The sequence below is a fragment of the Erpetoichthys calabaricus genome, chromosome 3 (genome assembly GCF_900747795.2).
Source record: "Erpetoichthys calabaricus chromosome 3, fErpCal1.3, whole genome shotgun sequence".
Lineage (NCBI taxonomy): Eukaryota > Metazoa > Chordata > Cladistia > Polypteriformes > Polypteridae > Erpetoichthys > Erpetoichthys calabaricus.
The window spans coordinates 257,748,544-257,769,589 of record NC_041396.2 but is presented as its reverse complement, the minus strand read 5'-3'; the positions used below and the strand labels follow the sequence as shown (position 1 = coordinate 257,769,589).

General features: G+C 39.8%; 1 protein-coding gene across 2 annotated transcripts in view; it reads right to left on the bottom strand.

The window, feature by feature from the left end:
- LOC114649538 (aquaporin-4) overlaps positions 1 to 7,420 on the bottom strand; it is a 32,875-nt gene extending 25,455 nt beyond the window's left edge. Inside the window, exon 1 of one of the 2 annotated variants that reach the window (XM_051924090.1) lies at positions 7,221 to 7,420. In XM_051924090.1, the coding sequence (XP_051780050.1) occupies positions 7,221 to 7,235 (15 nt within the window). In that variant the 5' untranslated portion in view covers positions 7,236 to 7,420. The remainder of the gene's footprint in view (positions 1 to 7,220) is intronic. The other variant, XM_051924089.1, reaches the window with a different exon arrangement.
- Positions 7,421 to 21,046: the final 13,626 nt, after the last annotated feature.

The following is a 21,046-nucleotide window of genomic DNA, read 5'->3' as shown; positions in this document are numbered from 1 at the left end:
TCTCACTAATCATCACCTCACTTCTTAACCTAGCCTCCACTACACTGTCCCATAACTTCATGCTGTGGCTCATCAATTTTATTCTCCTGTAGTTACTGCAGTCTTGCACATCCCCCTTTTTCCTAAATATCGGCACCAGTACACTTCTTCTCCACTCCTCAGGCATCCTCTCACTTTCCAAGATTCCATTAAACAATCTGGTTAAAAACTCCACTGCCATCTCTCCTAAACACCTCCATGCTTCCATAGGTATGTCATCTGGACTAACGGCCTTTCCATTTTTCATCCTCTTCATAGCTGTCCTTACTTCCTCCTTGCTAATCCATTGCATTTCCTAATTCACAATCTCCACATTATTCAACCTCTTCTCTCTCTTGTTCTCTTCATTCATCAAAGTACTCTTTCCATCTGCTCAACACACTCTCCTCACTTGTGAGTACGTTTCCATCTTTATCCTTTATCACCTTAACCTGCTGCACATCTTTCCCAGCTCACTCCCTCTGTCTAGCCAATCGGTACAGGTCCTTTTCTCCCTCCTCAGTGTCCAACCTCTCATACGTCTTCATACGTCATCATACGTCTTTTCCTTACTACATCCGCTGTAGTTTCCCAGCTGTCTGGTAACTCTTCACTGCCACCCAGTGCCTGTCTCACCTCCTCCGTAAAAGTCTGAGTATAAATAGTCAATTTAAATTCAGGCAGAGCTGCACTGACTTTGCTGGATACTAAGCCAAAGGAAAAACACGAGAACTGTCAAACAACCTGCGAGAAAAGGTTGTTGATTTGCATAAATCAGTAAAAGGATGTAAAAAGATATCCAGAAATCTGAAAATACCTGTCAGTAGTGTTCAAACTCTGATAAACAATGATAAAAAGTGTGGAAGTTTAGGGGTTCTGTTGTTAGCAGGCCACGGTCAGGTAGACCAACTGAGATTTAAGCCACATCATTTGTTGAAATGCCAAGAAAATCCCACAAGACATTTCAGTTGAGATATAGGCTTCTCTACAAACAAGTGGTGTTGCTGCATCAAGATGCACAATAAAGAGGTACTTGAACAAAAATGGGCTGCACATTCGAGTTGCAAGACAAAGTCTTTACTGTGCCAACTCCACAAAACAGCCTACTTACAATTTGCCAAACAGCATCTAGGCAAGCCTCAAACCTTCTGAAAAAAAGTAATTTGGAATGATAAGACCAAAATTGAACTTTATGGATGCAACCATAAACATTATGCTTGGAGAGGACGCAACAAAGCCCATAATGAAAAGTACGCCATCCCTACTCTGAAGCGTGGAGGTAGATCTTTGATATTCTAGGAGTGTGTGAGCTACAGATAACTTAGTGAAAATTGATGGCAATGCAGCATGTTACCGGAAAATATTAGAGGACAATTTGCATTCATCTGCACATGGGATACGGTTGGATCTTCTAACATGACAATGATCCAAAACAGAAGGTCAAATTGACCCTTCAATGACTTCAGCAGAGAAGGTAATGGAGAGGCCATCACAGTCTCTTGACCTCAATATCATTAAGCCACTCTGGGCAGATCTCAAACGTGCGGTTCACACAAGACAATGGGACCTAGAAGCTTTTTTTTGCTAAGGAGAATGGGCAGCTCAACCACCTGAGAAAATAAAGAGAGTCATCCACAACTATCACAAAAGACTGCACACTGTCACTGATGCTAAAGGGGGCAATGAACAGTAATAAGAACTAAGGGTATGCAAACTTTTGAACAGGGACCATCTCATTCATTTTCTTATTACTATGTTTTGGTTAATGGTTGTGCTGTTCTGTGATGCCTTATAGTTTTTGGATTCCATTAGAAGTAAATTAAATGTATTTTGCCTGATCAGTCATCTTTTTCTTAAAGTATGGCACACATTTTACAAATTCTACCAGGGTATGCAAACTTGTGAGCACAACTGTATATGTTGAATAAAATCTTATCATTAAATATGTTGATCACGTCTCTGTGGTGAAACACTCTTCTTTCAACAACATTGTTAATTTCTCCAGTAATGGTCAGATCTTAATTTGTGTGTATTTAGTGTGTTGTTGACTGAGGAAACACTCTGGTCACAGTGGAAGTGTTGGGGCAGTAGCCTGGTCGCTCCTTTAATCTTTGCCATGACGAAACAGCTTAAACAGGTACTTGATGGGGCATAGAATAATAACAGAATATAAAATAATAAACCAAAGGCTCTATAGAGTGGTCAGTACTCGGGTGGAAGCTCCATTCTGTGGTCTACTCGCCCCACAATGAGATCAACCCATTCCAGGAGCGACTCGGCTTTATAACGGGTGGAGTTGGTAGCCCTCAGTGGACGTTTTATCAGGTCTTTGGGGGAAAAAGGAGATGATACCATCAGCGACAGTGCCCCCTCATGGTATCTCATATCTCCAATGAGCCTGGAAGGCAAACCTCAGACTCTCATGCGTGACAAATGGAATAACATATTAACATCTTTTTAGTCTCTTTTTCAAGTTCAAAGCAAGAATGATGTAATTTGCAATAGTAGCAAACTGAATTCCATTTGCAATGGAAAACTTTTTTTGTGGTGATCAGAAGTGGACGATCTTGCATTTTCATCAACTATATTGCTATTCTGGCTTGCAAATTGCATTTGCATGACAAATGAATTACTTTTTACTTTAGATATTTTGCTTACGTATTTCCCACAGAGGTTTTGCAGATTTATATAGAGATGTGATAATTTCAACAAAAATATAATTTTTTGTCGAGTAAAATTCAAGCAAATTTTCTGCCAGTACAACTGCATATTACATGTTTAATAGTGTTCAACAGAGTAAGTCAAGCTTCAGAAATAACAAGGGTGTTATAATGTCTACAAATTATTGTTGTTAAAGAAGTAATCAATTTGCACTGAAGACATTGATTTGACTGTGATTGAGGACCTCTGATCTAAACAATACAACTTATTAATAATACAAGGATTTCAGAAGATGGATATATGTGCAAATATAAAAAAACAATTATCGACTAACAAAGTGACATGTAACAAAATCAAATATTTTTCCCAAGAAAACATTGTCTGGCTTTAAAATGTCGTTGAAAGATTTCAGGCGTGTTAGCTGTCAGGCAGGAAGGTTAGTACGCCATTGGCATTAATTTAGGTGTCACTAAGATGAGTTATTGAAAGTGCAGTAGTTATCATTATTTCCTTCAAATTATATCTCTGCGAAAGAATGTGCTTGTCTGTGTGTGTGTGTGTGTGTGTGATCAAACAAACAGCTCGGAAATTCACTGTGACACTCAGGTAGCCCTTGTAAAAAAAGAACAGATGTTAATCTTGTTGGCAATTGAAAAGACCTTTAATCTTTGCACGCAGTGCATACTCAGGAGTTTTGGAGTCAGTCCAGAGTTTCGCATATTCATATCTTTTTTTTTTTGAAAACATGAAACAATACTTCAGATGAGTGCATAGTACACCTTGACTTATACTCAGCACATCTTACTATGCAACCTAACATCCTATTAACTTTCCCGATCAATGACAAGTCCACAATAACTGTAACTATAATATAATAACTAACTAGTCAATCCACCATTGTTTAATTACATATAATATTTTTACTTCTTAAGAATAACAATTCACATTTGTCCACATTAAAGTTCGTCTGGCCACATGCATTGAAATTCTATCCAAGTCTATCAATAAAGATTCCACTGAGCAGCCATTTCACGTAGTTTAGCATCATCTGCATACTTAACTGGCATGTTATTTATAATTTTATCATAATCAGTTACTGTAAATGAATTGAAAAAGAGCAGTGTTCGCAACACTGGCCCCTTATTAACATAGCTACTAAAAATTTGGAAGATGTTCTTCACACAATAACAATTTGCTTAATTTTTATCAGCCAATTGTTCACCCATATTTGCACGACACCTTGGATTCCACCTTCATTTAGTGAAGTGCTACCTTCTCAAATCTCTGTGCAACTCAATATCAATGACGTTTCCATGTGAACCTCCGATAAAACGCTTTTGCTGCTTCCTCATAGAATGCTAACATATTAATTAAGGATAATCTCCTAAGTCTAAACCCTTGCTTACTGTTCACCAATACCTCCATAGTGATAGGAGTTTCTTGATCCTTTAATAAGGCTAAAGTGATGCCAATTAAAAATGTTGCCTGCCTCTCTAGTCAGTTGAAATCACCTTCATATATTTGTTATTTTGCATGTTTTTTAGAAGGGCAATTAAGAAAGATATAATAGAACTAGAAGTTGGGAAATGTATGTTTGTTAAATGTAATTTAAGGTGTTTTTCACAAGACAGTGCTAGTGAGAAGTCAAGGAAAATGACACCTTTTATTGGCTAACTAAAAAGATTACAATATGCAATATTTCGAGGCAACTCAGCCCCTTCTTCAGGCAAGATGTAAGGGCAGTGCTGGAATTAGATTGTGATCAATAACTGAATATCTTCAGAATTCTTAGCCATAACTCAAATTTTATCTCTAGGAATGTCTATTTTCACTACCCAGGTCTACAAAAACAATCTCATGCTTTTCTGTAACCACAGAAAGTGGAAACATGCAAATATATAAAATCGTAAAGACGGACTGAATGGTGCAAAAGCAAAGTTAAGGAATAGAAAAAAATGTAAAAGCTCAAAAGTTGATCTTTGATGGCTCGTGAGACATCCCAGAGATTCTCTCGTATGTTTCATTTAGGAATCAACTTCGTTACAGCTCTTTCTTCTAGAATTCCTTAGGAAAAATAGCTTTAGATAAAAAGGAGACACGAGATACAAGGAGTCAAAGCTGAGAATTTGGTATGAAATGCAGGTTAGACTTTGGGAGTTCTCTTTCTAGTCTTGTTTTCGTCTCTTTCAAGACTTCACAATTTTTACATATTATTGGACTGACGCTATTATCCAAGGTGACTTACAACATTTGAGACACTAAAGATTACATCTCTTTTTCTAATTGGAGCACAGGCAGATGAAGTGACTTTTTCATGGTTACATGGTGTCAGTAGAGGGATTTGAACTTTCAGACTCACGATTTGAGGTCCAAAGTCTTAACCATTATGCCACACTACCTGTCTTGTTAGACCAGGGGTCCTCAATTACGGTCCTGTAGGGCCGCAGTGGCTGCAGGTTTTTGCTCCAACCCAATTGCTTAATAAGAAGCACTTATTGCTCAAGTAACACTTCTGCGTCACTTTAGTGGTCTCGCTCGTTAAGATTTTGAACCCTTGTTACTTATTTTAGTCTTAAACAGCTGTATTCTCGGTTTTTAATTGCTTCTAATTAGCAATAAGATGCAAACGACAAAAGAGACCAGCATTTCTCTATTTAGCTTGTTACCATTTATACCTGTGAGTATTTATCATGCACTGTTGGGTTTAATTAAATATTTGGAAGGAAAGTGAAGAGAAAAAAGTGAAGGACTGAGAATTAGTCCTCCGTTTTGGATGATATCCTTAGAAAGGGGAAGAACATCCAGGATCTGAGAATTATCTGACATAGCAGCGTTAAAGCACTAACAAGCCATGAAATTAAATTATTGGCAAGAATTGCTTTCTAATTAAGCAACCGAGTTAGAACAAAAACCTGCAGCCACTGCGGCCCTCCAGGACTGTGATTGAGGACCCCTGTGTTAGAGTGAGTATGATCTAATTGGTGATCAGCAACATAAATTAGAGCAACTAATAGTATTAATCAGAAGCAATGACTACAGCTTTGTAATTTATAGTAAACAGTTTTATTATCACAAACAACTGTTTGTACATTTCACCATATATTACTGAGCACATAATGTAGTACCAAGGTGTTGTACTGTGTTAGCCATTTTGGATGTAGTGAGAAGTCAAACAAAATTAGACCTTTTATAGCCAATACAAGGTGTCATTTTGCAGCACCTCTCATTCCTGAGCATACAATGCAAATAATTTGAAACTGCAAAAAAAAAAGACACTTCTTGAAAAATCAGAACCCACTGTGCGACTTTACTGAGGTCTCTGCTGAAACTGAAGAGGAGACCCTTGTGAGAATTCCGAGGTATTTTTCTTCAGGAGAAAAATCCGAGTAGCAGGAGACAAAGGAAAATGTCCCCATTTTTTTTCTTTCTGATCTCAATGACTCCAAAAATATATTAAGGAGATTTCATGTTTGATTTTTAACTCCTATGAGAAATAATGTACTACTTAGAGTCTCAGAGTACATTGTATGATGTTTATGGGAGATGCCTGTGAGGGTTAAATGAGGATTTGTGTTGAAATCATCATTACCTAGCATATAAGAAATTCCTGACAATTCAAAGACTCCTAAATTAAGTCAGTGTTAATACTCACATAACTGCATAGGAGGGGTGCATTATGAGGGAATTGATGGCTTCATCTTTTTAACTTTTCTGCAGACTCCACAATGGTGCCAAAGCAGATAGCCCTTTCAATACCCAAATCGGTACCTGATTTCCTGGCCAGGTTTTTCTCCTCGGGTTAAAGGATTGCTAAATTCTCAAGTCGTCATCAAATTCACTTTCCTTTATGGCAAACATAATGAATTCATATACGACTAACCCACTGCTCAAGAAAACCTGACAAGCATTTTTAAAAAAAGCAACTGTCGTTCAGATGATGCTTCAGCACTGACTCACAGAGGTCCAAATCAAACTGTGATGGGCAACAAACACTTGTGATCCACTGATGATTTACTATATGAGGTAAATTAGACCATTCATTACAATCCTTTTAATGATTAAACATTAAGTATTTGCTTAAATGAAACGAACAGTGTGTATTCAAACATATTTAAGGCATTACCTCTTCTAATTTCTAAATCAGAGCAGTGCTCTTTACTGTCCCAAGGTTTTTGCGGTAACAAGGACCCATAAAAATCACACTTGAACATTTACCTCCCACAAACATCACAAAAGCTTATCACATACCTCCTAAAAGCCACGTTTATCCAATTTCAACAGTAACCATCTGTAGCTGAGCTGGATATCATAAAAGCAGAATAATGTATTCTTTCACAAAACAAAAAAACACATTGGTCCATCCATTTTTCAAAATCACTTATTCCAATGCAGGGTTTTGTGTTCAAAAAGAGACCAAGCAACTGAAAACACTGATGTCCGACTCAGATAAAGTTGTTATGTTACAAAGTGTGCCTTTACAGAAATTTGTCACCCAGCCCTCCATCAGATTTGCACTTTGAATGGGATGAAGTAAAGCTTACCTCCTTCAATGGCATGTTATCCTGTCGTGTGCTTCAGTTTGTAAAGCTGTGATATTCAGCTGTAGTCTGCACTCTCCTCAAGTATCTTCAGGGGGTCCGGATGCCGTGGCGCTGACGATAGGTGCCCCCTCCTGCTCATAAAGGCAGATGACTTGGTTTAGGTGACTGGCATTCACTGCAGATGTCTGTCCAAAGCCTTTGAGTGACTGCAATGAACTGACAATCAGGCAAAGGTTTTCTTTAATTAGCTTTAAACATTGACAGTGTTACCAGAATATTCTTTTATTGGCACTCCCACCTATGAAGTACAAAGAGTGTTAAAATGCTTACCTTACCTGATGCTTTGATTCCTTGTGCTTATTATTAGTAAAATAAATTCATCAACGCTCCGAGTTAAAGGCGACGTCAGTCTTGTTACATCAGTTTAGGCAGAACTTTTTTGATGAGTTTATATATATATATTAAATAATTAAAAATCTTCAAAATGCTCAGTGCCATAAAGTCTTCTGCTGTACTGTTAGCTTGAGCATCAAACTAATTTTATTACTGAATATTTGTCTAGTTTTTTTTTAATATTTGGAATTTTGTACATTCCTGTTTTTTCTGATATTCATTTATTAAATAATTATAATAACTGTGATATTAGAAAATCAAAATCACTAAATGTTTCATTGTAGAATAGATTGCAGCTTACCTGCTGAAATCCACAAGAGGAGAACGAACTGAAGGAAGCTGCTGCTGCACAGCATCACTCAGTGGGGTTCTGCAGGTACTCGAGGATTGTTTTTGTCAAAAGGACTCCATCCTCATTAATGAAGCAGAGCGTGGCCTTGCTGTCAAGGAGCTGGACTGCAGACGCCAAGGCTGCCGATTCAACACTGGCTCACTGTGTGACGCTCTGCAAGTAAGTCCAGCTGTCATTGCTAGAATTATGGAAAGTATAGAATATATATATATATATATATATTTCTCCACATCGAGAGGAGTCAGAAGAGGTGGCTTGGGCATCTGTTCAGGATGCCTCCTGGTGAGGTGTTCCGGGCACGTCTAACCAGGAGGAGCCCCCGGGGAAGACCCAGGACACGCTGGAGGGACTATGTCTCTCGGTTGGCCTGGGAACGCCTTGGAATTCCCACTGAAGAGCGAGAAGAAGTGGCCGGGGAGAGGGAAGTCTGGGCATCTCTGCTCAAGCAGCTGCCCCCGCAACCCGATCTCGGATAAGCGGAAGAGGATGGATGGATGGATGGATGGATATATATTGTGAATGATAGAGGCACTGTCGACCCCTTGAACCCTCAGACCAGACGTCAGACACCAGATAAAAGTCCAATATGACTTTATTTTATAATAATAATGTGCACCAAGCACTCTACACTCCACTATACTCATATAATACACAATAAACCAATACAATAATCAATCCTCCACTCCCAGACGCGTTGCCACCATTCCACCCAGCTCAACTCAATGCTCTGGTGTTTCGCTGTCCTTGACCTGGAAGCGTTTCACCCTCTCTGTCCATGTGACCTGAAATACTTCCGGGTCAGATAAAAAATCCTTCTTTTCTTCACTCAGGAAGCACATCGTTCCCTTTGTCCACGTGACTCTGATGTACTTCCTGGGCGTAAGGCAAATAGTCTCTGTGCCTCCGGGCAGTGTCCTCTAGCGGGCTCCAGGGCTGAGAATAAAAACTACATTGTCCAGTATTCCCTGCTGGCATTTGGGGCACCTCCATGCTGCAGGAAGGGCTCCACCTGGCTACCTGGGGGTGTTGGCCGGGATGACATGCCGGCCATATCCCACAATATATATATATATATATATATATATATATATATATATATATATATATATATATAAAATTATAGGAGCTATTGTATGTTTAAGCTGCTTTAGATATAAATTAAAATTATGCAGATGCTGTTGTTTCTGTAAGTATGTTTTATGTTTAAAAAGAAATAGTATTATACTGTTTTGGATGATAGGGAGATCCTGTCATGTGCCTAGTACTGCCAGAATAGACTCCAGTTTCCATAATCCTATAATTAGAATAAACAATTTAGATAAATGGTAACAATCACAGCATTTCAGGTGCACTGAAGATTGGACACATTTATAATGTGTATAATGTTCGACAAAAACATTTACAGTCGACCCTTGATATACGACCGGCTTGACATGCGAACAACTTGATTTACGACCAAAATTTTTATTTTGATTTACGACCAACATCTTGCGTTACGACCTGAATGCGGTCACGTGTATCCGCTTGCGCGATTGTAAACAAACAGAAACATTCCTATTAATGCGGCACTCATTCAATAAAATGTCAGGTTTGTAAACTCTCTTGGGACCTCCCCCAACTAGAAGACATGCCAAAGTCCAAACTCCGTATGGAAGACTGTTTATCTGTTGCTGGGGCAAAAGCCGGCTTAAAGCTGTGCTGAGTCTCTCAGCCAAAGCAAACAGAAAAGATATCGATGGGTGATATGCATGTGATATCCCTGCCCGGCAATGGACAAGCAAGCTTCCACAGTCGCGGCAATCGCGCTTCAGGACGCACTTCAGCATGTCGTTCCCATTGAGTGGGGAGTTGGGGGGGTCTCAGAAGAGTTCAGAAACAGTTCCTTGTATCACCGCAAGGAAATGCTGAGAAAAATTCTCGTCACAATAACTTGTAGGCAGGAGGAGATTAAAATTAACGCAAAAGAAGCTATTGAAATGATTGCAAATGCCTGAGCGCAAGTTAAAGAAAGCCTTTAAAAAGCCTTCAGTTTCATTATCATCCTCCTCCCTTCCTGCAGCCCAAAGATGTCAAATTAAATGGTGAGTACAGTATGAAATTGTTGTTTCTGGTAGGCTAGGCACTTTTTATTACTTTTTGGTTAGTACATTAGAAAAATTATTGGTGTTTTGGTAAATTATGCACATTATACAACCCTTTTTTATTATGGAAAGGTTAAGTAAGTGTTGCAGTGGGAGGTTCGGAACGCATTATGGGTATTTCTATTATTTCTTATGGGAAAAATAGTCTTGACTTACAACCAACTTGAGTTACAACCAGCCCTCGCGAACGAATTGAGTTCGTAAGTCAAGGGTCCACTGTATTTCTATAGCACATTTTCATACAAATGATGTAGCTCAAAGTGCTTTACAAGATGAATAAAGAAAAAAGAAACATATAAAAATAAGATTAGGCAATACTAAGTAACAAAGAATAAAGTAAGGTCTGATGGCCAGGAGCACAGTAAAAACAAAATCTGCAGGGGTTCCGAGGCCACGAAACAACCCAACCCACCTGGTTTTCAGGTTTCATATGGAAGAATTGCACGATGTTGGTCATGTGGACCCCTGGCCTTCAATCCATCAATGTAGGGACATCATGGTGCTTTGATCAGGTGGTGGTGGCACGGATCGCCACCACAGAAAACCAGAAAAAGAACAGCAGAGAAAGTAGGGGTTAGTATGGATTGCGGGGCCTTGATGAAAATAATGATTCAATACTTATATAGAGTATCAGGGTTACACTAAAATAAAGCTATGAGAAAGCCATGTTAAAATAATGGGTTTTTAGCAGTTTTTTAAATTCTCCACTATATTAGCTTGGCGAATTTCTATCGGTAAGCTATTCCAGTATTTTAGGTGCATAACAGCATAAGGCCGTCTCACCATTTCTTTTAAGTTTAGCTCTTGGAATTCTAAGCAAACACTCATTTGAGGATCTAAGGTTACGATTTGGATTGTAAGGTGAAAGGCATTCTGAAATATAGGATGGAGCATATTATTTAAGGCTTTGTGAACCATAAGCAGTATTTTAAAGTCAATTCTAAATGGCATGGGTAACCAATGTAGTGAAAATTCGGTATATTATCTGTCAGCCTTATTAGAATGATAACATAAATGAACCGATAGCCTTTTGGGTGTTCAGGTTTTTAGGTGTAAATGTAATCCCACCTGAATTGATCTTTCCGGGCTCGGGATGAATTGAGGTTGGCTTGTCTGCACCTGTGGCCTCTTTAAAGCCCTGGTTTGTCTTTGATTATTTTATTCAGAGTAAATACATTTACATACATTAATGTTTTATGAAGAAAATTAGGACGAATTGCCCTCAGAAAAAAAATCCATTTGCTTCTTCTTGCATCTGCTCTGTCCTTGTCAGGGTCTCGAGAAACTATCCTCAACACTTAATGGTGCAAGAGTGAGAGAACACCAATTCATCACACTCATTCTTACTGGGCCAATTTAAAGTAATTAGTTTCAAATCTACCAAAATGTAGGGAAATTTGTACAAATCCAGAGGACTGGAGAGAAAACATGTAAGCTCAGCACTGAGGACAAAGCACAAAAAATGTTGATTTCAGAAGAGCGATAGAAGGAAGTAGTTTGGTCAACTGTATACCTAGGAAGTCAGTTGTCCAGTTGTTCCTCATTGCCAAGTTCTAAGTGTCAAGATGGATGGTATGTTTAAATCTTTGTTCTTCACAGCACTTAAAATACAGTAATCAGGGCTCTGGAAGTGACCACTAACTTCATCATGAAGAAAAAACTAGAAAAGGTGAGCATTTTAACACTGAAAGTTACAGTATGTAGCAAAGTAAAACAGTGTGGTTACTCACAGAGAGTCAGCTTTACTTCTTGACCCCAGGTTGTTCTTCTAATGTCCATTTGCGTTTTCTCCCACAGCCCCCAGAAACATGAAGGATTTGGAAACCAAGTTCATTGATTTTAACCTTGTAAATGAACATTCTGGTGCCTACAGCAGTGGTTTCCAAATTTTGTTCTCATGGACCCCTGAGATTGCAGGCCTTGGTACCACCCAGCTTCACAATCAATGAGTCATTGTGCCTCTGGCTGATCTCACTGTTTGTTTAGCTGGACGTTTTTCTTCTCTTTTTCTGTGTTTCATAAAGAGCAGTAGTGTAAGATTTACATTTATAAGAAATGTTTAAATATTTGTACTTTAACATAGTTGTGAGTTTGTAACTTTCTTCAGCCATTTTCCTATTAATTCATGGTTTTCCGTGGAGTTTGCTCACTTAATTACACTTTAATAACATGATTTGTAGTATTATGAACTTGGCAGATGGCCCACAAAAATTAGGACCTTAGTGAAAACTTCACAAAACAACATAATTACATAACAACCTGTTCATGTCTTGATGATTTATTATTCAAACACTACGAAGGCTCTGTAACTAACTTAACCCTCTAATGTGCTTTTTTGCCTTTGGGATTGATAAGATAATGAAATATCGAGTCTCTTTGTAAGTTCAAATTTCTGCATTTTTACAAACCCTAATCTCATTTCATGTCAGGGGTCTATTGTGACTGACTGAGTGCAAAGCAGGAAGCAGCTTGGATGACCATTGAGGAAGACCATCTCTCTGTGCGCTGATGTAAACTTGCAGCCACTCGGTCAAGTGTCCTAAGTTATTTGGGTGTGTGAGGAAGGAGTCCTTCAGTCCAGAATTATATCTTTTCAAACTCTGTCTTTTGAATTTTACATTCAAACATAATTTGAAAACCTAATTGTTGTTCAGTGCATTTAAAAAAGAATATCATTTAGTGCCTTTTATTTCATTGCAGTATTTTTGATATAATAAAAATTACATTACAGCATTTTGTCATTACCGCTATTAAGTAAGCATATTAATATAGCTGGGCATATAAGGTAAACATAAACAGTTCTATCATGATATGGCACATCAGTAAACAGCACACATAGGTATGAGAAGGGAACATGTCGTAGTAGTTTGTTTCTTAATTTCAGTGCGCCATGGTGAAACAGTGGTTCGCACTTCTGCTTCATGGATCTAGCATCCTGAATTAGGATCCTGTCCCAGGTTGTTGTTCTACATTGTCCTGCACTGGATTTCCTTGCCTTTGGCAATGCTGGCAGTTGACTAAATAATTCGGTAAGGCTCTTACTTTATTTACCCTACCATTTTGTCTTGTAGGAGGGGGTCTCTGGCCATTAGACTATTATTAAGATAACTAAAGCACACTCATTTTAAGAAGGTGAATAATACAGTTTATTTATAAACACAAGGATTATAGAAATATGACAATTGCATATATATATACTAGCCATGTGCGCCCAACTACGTTGCGCGTGTTAAAGTTGTCTGTGAAGGGCTCCCTGTTTAAATGCGGCAGCCAGTCGTGAACTGGGCCCTTCGTCACACAGCATTATAATTTTTTATAAGGGAAACAAAATTACAAAAGAAAACCCTCGGACATTGATTTGATAGGAACGGCCTACTCGGAATCACTGTCTGAATAGTAATTATGTGGTGGTGTAGGAGCATTTCTGCTTCTCTCCGTTCACAGTCCGTCTCGTTTTCACGACGCTGTTGTTTCCTCTCATGATCTCTTCTCAACCTTTCTCCAATCTCACAGGTTGCTTTGTGGCAATCCAAAGAGTAAGGCAATATACACGGAGCAATGGTTATAAAAGGGGGACACATAGGTATCCAGGCTCTTTAAAGCATAAATAGGGATCACTTCACTGACATGTGAGCAAGCCAGGGTACAACTGTGAGACGCACAGCACTCACCGGCTACAACGTAACAATAATAATAATAATAATAATAATAATAATAATAATTTCTGGAACGTGCTGTTACGTTGTTATTAATTTTACCCACTGTCTTTCTTTCATTCATATGTTACGTAGGCACATACCTTTTATCTTCTGCAATCTCATTCTCTAACCAGGCCTCAGGAGCTAACCAGCATAACACTGTCCACCACCCCTTTCGTTATTCCGGCACATTGTTGACGAGTAACAACAACGTACTAAACTGGATGGTGGTCTACGCATGCGTGGAATTCGCGGACAAACAAAGATCAAGATCCAAATGAAGATTATATATAAAGATATATATATATACTGTACACACATATATATATATATATATATATATATATATCCATCCATCCATCCATTTTCCAACCCGCTGAATCCGAACACAGGGTCACGGGGGTCTGCTGGAGCCAATCCCAGCCAACACAGGGCACAAGGCAGGAAACAATCCTGAGCAGGGTGCCAACCCACCGCAGGACATATATATATATATATATATATATATATATATACGAGGTGAGATCCAAAAGTTCCCGGAATGCATTTATTCTGCAGCCAGAAGGGTTTGGTTATATCAATCACCACTAGATAGCAGTTCAAGTTGTTCTTGAGAGCTGTTATCATGTGTTAAAACATCAGCGCAGTTGTTTTTCAAGTCTCAGTTCTCGTTTAAACTTCGGTTGTGTCTGTGAAGGGTTGTTCGTGAAAATGAGTGATTTGAAAGAGCAAAGAGTGTGTGTTAAATTCTGTTTTAAACTGGGAAAAACAGCAAAAGAAAGCCATGAAATGCTGCAACAAGCATTCTACAGGGATGTTCTAAGGCGTTTGCGAAATCGAATTCACCGAACACGTCATCAGACGTGGACTGACAAGTTATTTCTTTTGCATCACGACAATGTACCAGCTCACACATCTCTGATTATGCTCGAATTTTTGGCTTCTACAAAGTTTACTGCCATTCCCCACCTTCCATACTCCCCTGATTTAGCACCGTCTGATTTTTTTTATTTCCTAAGATGAAGATGAGGCTCAAGGGGGCGCAGATTTGAGACGGTGGAGGAGATCCAAGCGGTAACAACCGACGTCTTGAACACACTGACAAAAAACGACTTCCAGAGGTGCTTCAAGAGGTTGAAATCTCACTGGGATTGGGGTATCAACTCAGCGGATGACTATTTTGAAGGAAGTGTTCACCATTAATTGTTATTTGGTGTGTATGCTTTTAAATAAATGCATTCTGGGAACTTTTGGATTGCACCTCATATATATATATATATATATAAATTAAAGGAACACTTTGAAAACACATCAAATCTCAATGGGAAAAAATCATGGTGGATATCTGTATTGCTATGGACTGGGTAATGTGTTAGGAATGACCTACAACCTACAGAGGGCTAAATTCAAAGACACCCCGAAAATCAAAGTTTAAAGATGATGTGGCGGGCTAGTCCATTTTGCCAAAAATTCATTGCAGCAACTCAAAATCGTACTCAGTAGTTTGTATGGCCCCCACATGCTTGCATGCATGCCTGACAATGTCGGGGGAGGGGCATGCTCCAAATGAGACGACAGATGGTGTCCTGGGGGATCTCCTCCCAGATCTGGACAAGGGCATCACTGAACTCCTGGACAGTCTGAGGTGCGACCTGGTGGTGTCGGATGGACTGAAACATAATGTCCCAGAGGTGTTCTGCTGGATTTAGGTCAGGCAAGAGTGGGGGCCAGTCAGTGGTATCAATTCCTTCATCCTCTAGGAACTGTCTGCATACTTTCACCACATGAGGCTGGGCATTGTCAGGCACCAGGAGGAACTCACTGTACCAGCATGTCTGTATATATATTTCATTTTTAGGACAGAATGTAAACAGGCTAGACAGACTAACATATATCATAGAGAGTCTGACTGTTTACATGCTATTTAGAGTTCTTTTTTTAAACATTTCATTAATTTTATTGAAATCAAATAACATTCCATGCAAGCAAGTCAAGTTTAACAAAACTAGGTTCGAAAACAAATCAACCCCCACCCAAAAGAAAGAGAGCTAGGCCAGCAGAGTAAAACTAATTCTAATTTATCTTGGTTCAGATAAACAGTTTTTAAAGATGATGTCCGATATTATGTAGAGTTGTTGCATTACACTGTAGCTTCTCTACGTTCAAATGGAGGATTCATCTTGTGTTAGAGTGCACTCTTTTTCTTTGGTGCATGATGCTTTGTTTGTGGTGTGCAGTTTTCTCCTCAGTTAGTCCCTTTGCTGTGTTATCTGCAGCTTCGTAGGAAAAGGCATTACTCCTTCTGGTACAAGAGCTTAGATGCTGAAGTTCCCTTGTGGAAGTGATGGCTGCTTCTCAGCCTTCAGACTGGCTCAGTGTTTAGCCTGGCAACCTGGATCTCATATCTCACATTCACAAAGAGAAGAGTTTGTTGGCTTCACCTCCCAATAGGAAGAGTGGCTCATAGCTATTTAGTTTCAGAGAGAAGGTTCCAGAGATTTTTCAGTCATTTATTAAAAGCACTTCTAGTGACAAAATCAGGGCTTGCTCATAAGCAAATTCTTCTGTTTATCCCAGTTGTCATTCCTTGAATTATAGGTCTTTGTTCGTACTTGAATCTATTTTGTGCCTTCTGACTCAAGAACATTGCAGATGAACCTCTGGAGAAATGTTGGTGCAACTCTAATATAAGCTGAATTCACTTCAGTCACTTATCTTAGAATGTAAGTGGGGGAAGATGAGGCTGGATGTGTGCATCCTTGTGAAATCTGCTTAATTATCAGGCCTGGTGTGCCACTAAAGCCAAGAAGAATGGGCGATGTCCACTTTGCCCTAGATGACTGCTAAAGCCCATCAGCTTCTTGCCTTACACCCAGTTCTGCTAAAATAACCTGTGACCATAAACTGGCCGGATTCAATTTTCCCTTCAGCACACGCAGAATTGAATGTCTACTTAAAACTTTTGTTCAGTTATTTTCACTTGATTGCATGTGCTTAACCTTTTCCTCACTAGCTGTCACCAAATGGCCTGAGCATATGTGTGTACCATGCTACGCATCAGCATCAGGCAGCATCCTTCTCTGTACTCAAACGTGGCTCAAATGTGGCTCTTGGTGCCACGGCCCACCTGTCACGTTGTTTTGCCTGCCTAAGGTAAAGTGATCCCTAATGGAGGAGTGGGGTACAGGGGTCCTTTCATCGGATTGGCTGGCCCAGCTCTGTTTCAGCTGTGGAATGGCCAAATGGGGGAGGCAGCTTGATGGACTCTAAACAAATCTAAATCATATTATGGGATATCATCTACTGTTAAATTCTGCTCCGTACTTGTAAAATTTTTATTTTTATACTGTATTGAGGAATTGTTCTGTTCTGTGCATTGTATTGTATTGTATTGTATTGACCCCCTTCTTTTTGACACCCACTGCACGCCCAACCTGCCTGGAAAGGGGTGTCTCTTTGAACTGCCTTTCCCAAGGTTTCTTCCATTTTTTCCCTATGAGTTTTTTTTGGGAGTTTTTCCTTGTCTTCTTAGAGAGTCAAGGCTGGGGGGCTGTCAAGAGGCAGGGCCTGTTAAAGCCCATTGCGGCACTTGTATAATTTTGGGCTATACAAAAATAAATTGTATTATATCTTTGCAAGAAAAAAGCAAATTAACACAATACTTTTTTTTGGAGTGGCAGAAATAATCTTCTGGAGTAACACAGTAATGCACGTCTGTTTCCTTTAGCTAACACAGGTATTTTTACTTCAAGTAAAAAGTATTGCATTATATTGCTCATTACTTTAAAATGTAATCTACCTCTGTAATGCATGCATACATTCATAGCTACCAATCTGATCATTTTGCTACTTAGGCCTGCACAAATCTTCATATTTACAATTTAATTTTCTCACATTAATTTACATACTACACACTTTTTATTTTGTTTTCACTTTTGGATTTGTTTTTGAAAGATCTAGTAATTACTTGGCAATGTTAGACTATAAATTGAACATGTAAAAACTGAGCTGTAATCTCTCCCAAATAAGGATGTCTTTTAGATAATCTACATACTGTATGTACTCGTATATAAGTCGGGTCTTGAAACCCGAAAAATCTATCATAAAATCAGACCCTGACTTATACGCCCGCTCCAAAATGTGACACTTACATTTTTTTTACATCTTCTTGCCTCCTCCAATCTCCCACCAGTTTGTCAGACACATCGAATTTTGTTGCAGCAGCGCAGTTACCAATTTCTTTTGCCGCTCATGACTTTTAATTTAAAACCAGCTTCATAGCTTCTTCTGATTGAACACTCCATCGTGGATAAGGAATGCTCTTATTATAAAGAAGTGTAAGAGTGTGAGATACAAAAAACACAAAACAGTGCAAACGTTGCTTCGGAATAGTTTGGGTATTACCGTGTGATGACATAGGCACAATACATAGAAAAAAAGGCAGCGTGCTCCGTGGTTACTCTCTCAGGTGGGCGTTAGTTAGCATATCACAATCTCTTGGATCAGTAGCACGAATTTTCCACATTTGACTTATACGACCGACATTATAAAATACCGGAAATTATACCGTAAAATCAAGCCCCGACTCATCCGTGGGAGAACTTATCCACGAGTATAGATAGATAGATGGATAGATAGATACTTTATTAATCCCAAGGGGAAATTCACATTCTCCAGCAGCAGCATACTGATACAAAAAACAATATTAAATTAAAGATTGATAATAATGCAGGTAAAAACAGACAATAACTTTGTATAATGTTAATGTTTACCCCCCCCCCCGGGTGGAATTGAAGAGTCGCATAGTTTGTGGGAGGAACGATCTTCTCAATCTGTCAGTGGAGCAGGACAGTGACAGCAGTCTGTCACTGAAGCTGCTCCTCTGTCTGGAGATGATACTATTTAGTGGATGCAGTGGATTCTCCATGATTGACAGGAGCCTGCTGAGCGCCCTTCGCTCTGCCACAGATGTCAAATTGTCCAGCTCCATGCCAACAATAGAGCCTGCCTTCCTCACCAGTTTGTCCAGGCGTGAGGCGTCTTTCTTCTTAATGCTGCCTCCCCAGCACACCACCGCGTAGAAGAGGGCGCTCGCCACAACCGTCTGATAGAACATCTGCAGCATCTTATTGCAGATGTTGAAGGATGCCAGCCTTCTAAGGAAGTATAACCGGCTCTGTCCTTTCTTACACAGAGCATCAGTATGGCAGTCCAGTCCAATTTATCAATAAGCTGCACTCCCAGATATTTATAGGTCTGCACCCTCTGCACACAGTCACCTCTGATGATCACGGGATCCATGAGGGGTCTGGGCCTCCTAACATCCACCACCAGCTCCTTGGTTTTGCTGGTGTTCAGGTGTAGGTAGTTTGAGTCGCACCATTTAACAAAGTCCTTGATTATGTCCCTATACTCCTCCTCCTGCCCACTCCTGATGCAGCCCACGATAGCAGTGTCGTCAGTGAACTTTTGCACGTGGCAGGACTCCGAGTTGTATTGGAAGTCCGATGTATATAGGCTGAACAGGACCGGAGAAAGTACAGTCCCCTGTGGCGCTCCTGTGTTGCTGACCACAATGTCAATGTATATACGGTATTGTTAATGAGAATCCATCAAAGACAACACAGGCTTACCTTGTAATGCACTTAGCTAATTTCTTATCCTCAGAGCTAAAACTGTGAATATATCCAGTCAAAGTAGGCAACAAGGCGAACGGGCATATTACCAGAAGCACACGTGGCATTGACTCTGCAAAGACACATGTAGTGCATGAAAAAAGCATGCATCAAATAGCACAAGGGAGTCTTTCTCAGCTTTTAAAATACATCACAGTGTCATAGGTTGTTACTCTAAGCAGTAAGTACTTCCATTTTTTTAAAACCTAGTCTACTGCCAGACAGTTACTTCACCCCCATCATTGATGTCAATTGGTGCCGACCAATTCTGTGAGTTGTTAGAACAAGTCCTAAACCTTTAGAGTGTTGGGGCAACCTTACGTAAACTCCATATAATTTTAAAATGCAAAGAATATGCAAAATGCCTCATGTAGTGGGCTGACCATTCTTCCGATTATGTGGTAAACGGGCAAGAAGAGGTGGTCACGGGTGGGCGGATACTGGAGGTGACATCGGAGCAGGAGAGCTGTCAGTCTTCCTGTCTGTAGGAGGAAAAGAGAGGACGTTATAACATAGCATCAACCCTTGGATCGGTGGAGAACAACCATCACCAAAGCCCTTAAACTGTCTCCTATTCCAACGTAGGTGACAGAGTTTATATAGGGTTTCATTGTGAGCAATGGATAGAGCTGTCAGGGCCCATCACCCTCCATCTTGATCTGGCTTATACTCCAAGAAGTCAGTTAACAGCAATTACAAGTCAGGCCCTCACAGGTAGGCCATCAGATCACAGTAACTGTCCCAGCTGGTAAAGCAGATTGTTCGTGACTTCACGTCACAGTTATATTTACTGCTGGTTGTCATAGCCAAGTGCATTACAGTCTGCTGAGCATTCTGATTGAACAGTTGGCTTCAAACAAAAAGTAACAAGAGTTAGGTAGGAGACCATCCGTCCATCCATCCATCCAGTTTCCAACCCGCTGAATCCGAACACAGGGTCACGGGGGTCTGCTGGAGCCAATCCCAGCCAACACTGGGCACAAGGCAGGAACCAATCCTGGGCAGGGTGCCAACCCACCGCAGGATGGTAGGAGACCAGCTCTGTGAAAGTACACTTAAAGTCATTCATTAGGTGATCTGAGAACAGCACAGGTCATTACTTCTACTGAGAATTAGAATGCCAGTCAGGTCAGCTATAGTACTGTAGGCCGATGAGCAATAACATATGGGTTTATGAGGGGCCAGAGTTCAGAAGGGGACGAGACAGTTTCTCCCACAGCCAGGCCCAAACACATCCTTTTGCTTTTCCATGTAGTGCCATTAAATGAGTTTCTATAGAAACTGATTGTCATTTCACATTCAAGAGGCTTTCTCCCAAGTACTGCTCCTAAATACAACTGCCATGGTAACTATTGTTGGGATATCAGTCTGGTCCTAGCAGATCCTCTTTGTTTCTTTATTTCGACGAATCCCAACAAAACAAATGAAATTAGAGAATTACCATCAGCAGCACTTAAACGCCTTTGAAGCTCCCCATGAAATACCTATCTGGCTACATCAAAACAAGTATATGAAAGTGCTAACCACTTTTGAAGTGTTATCATTTAGATGGAGTTCTAATTCAGGT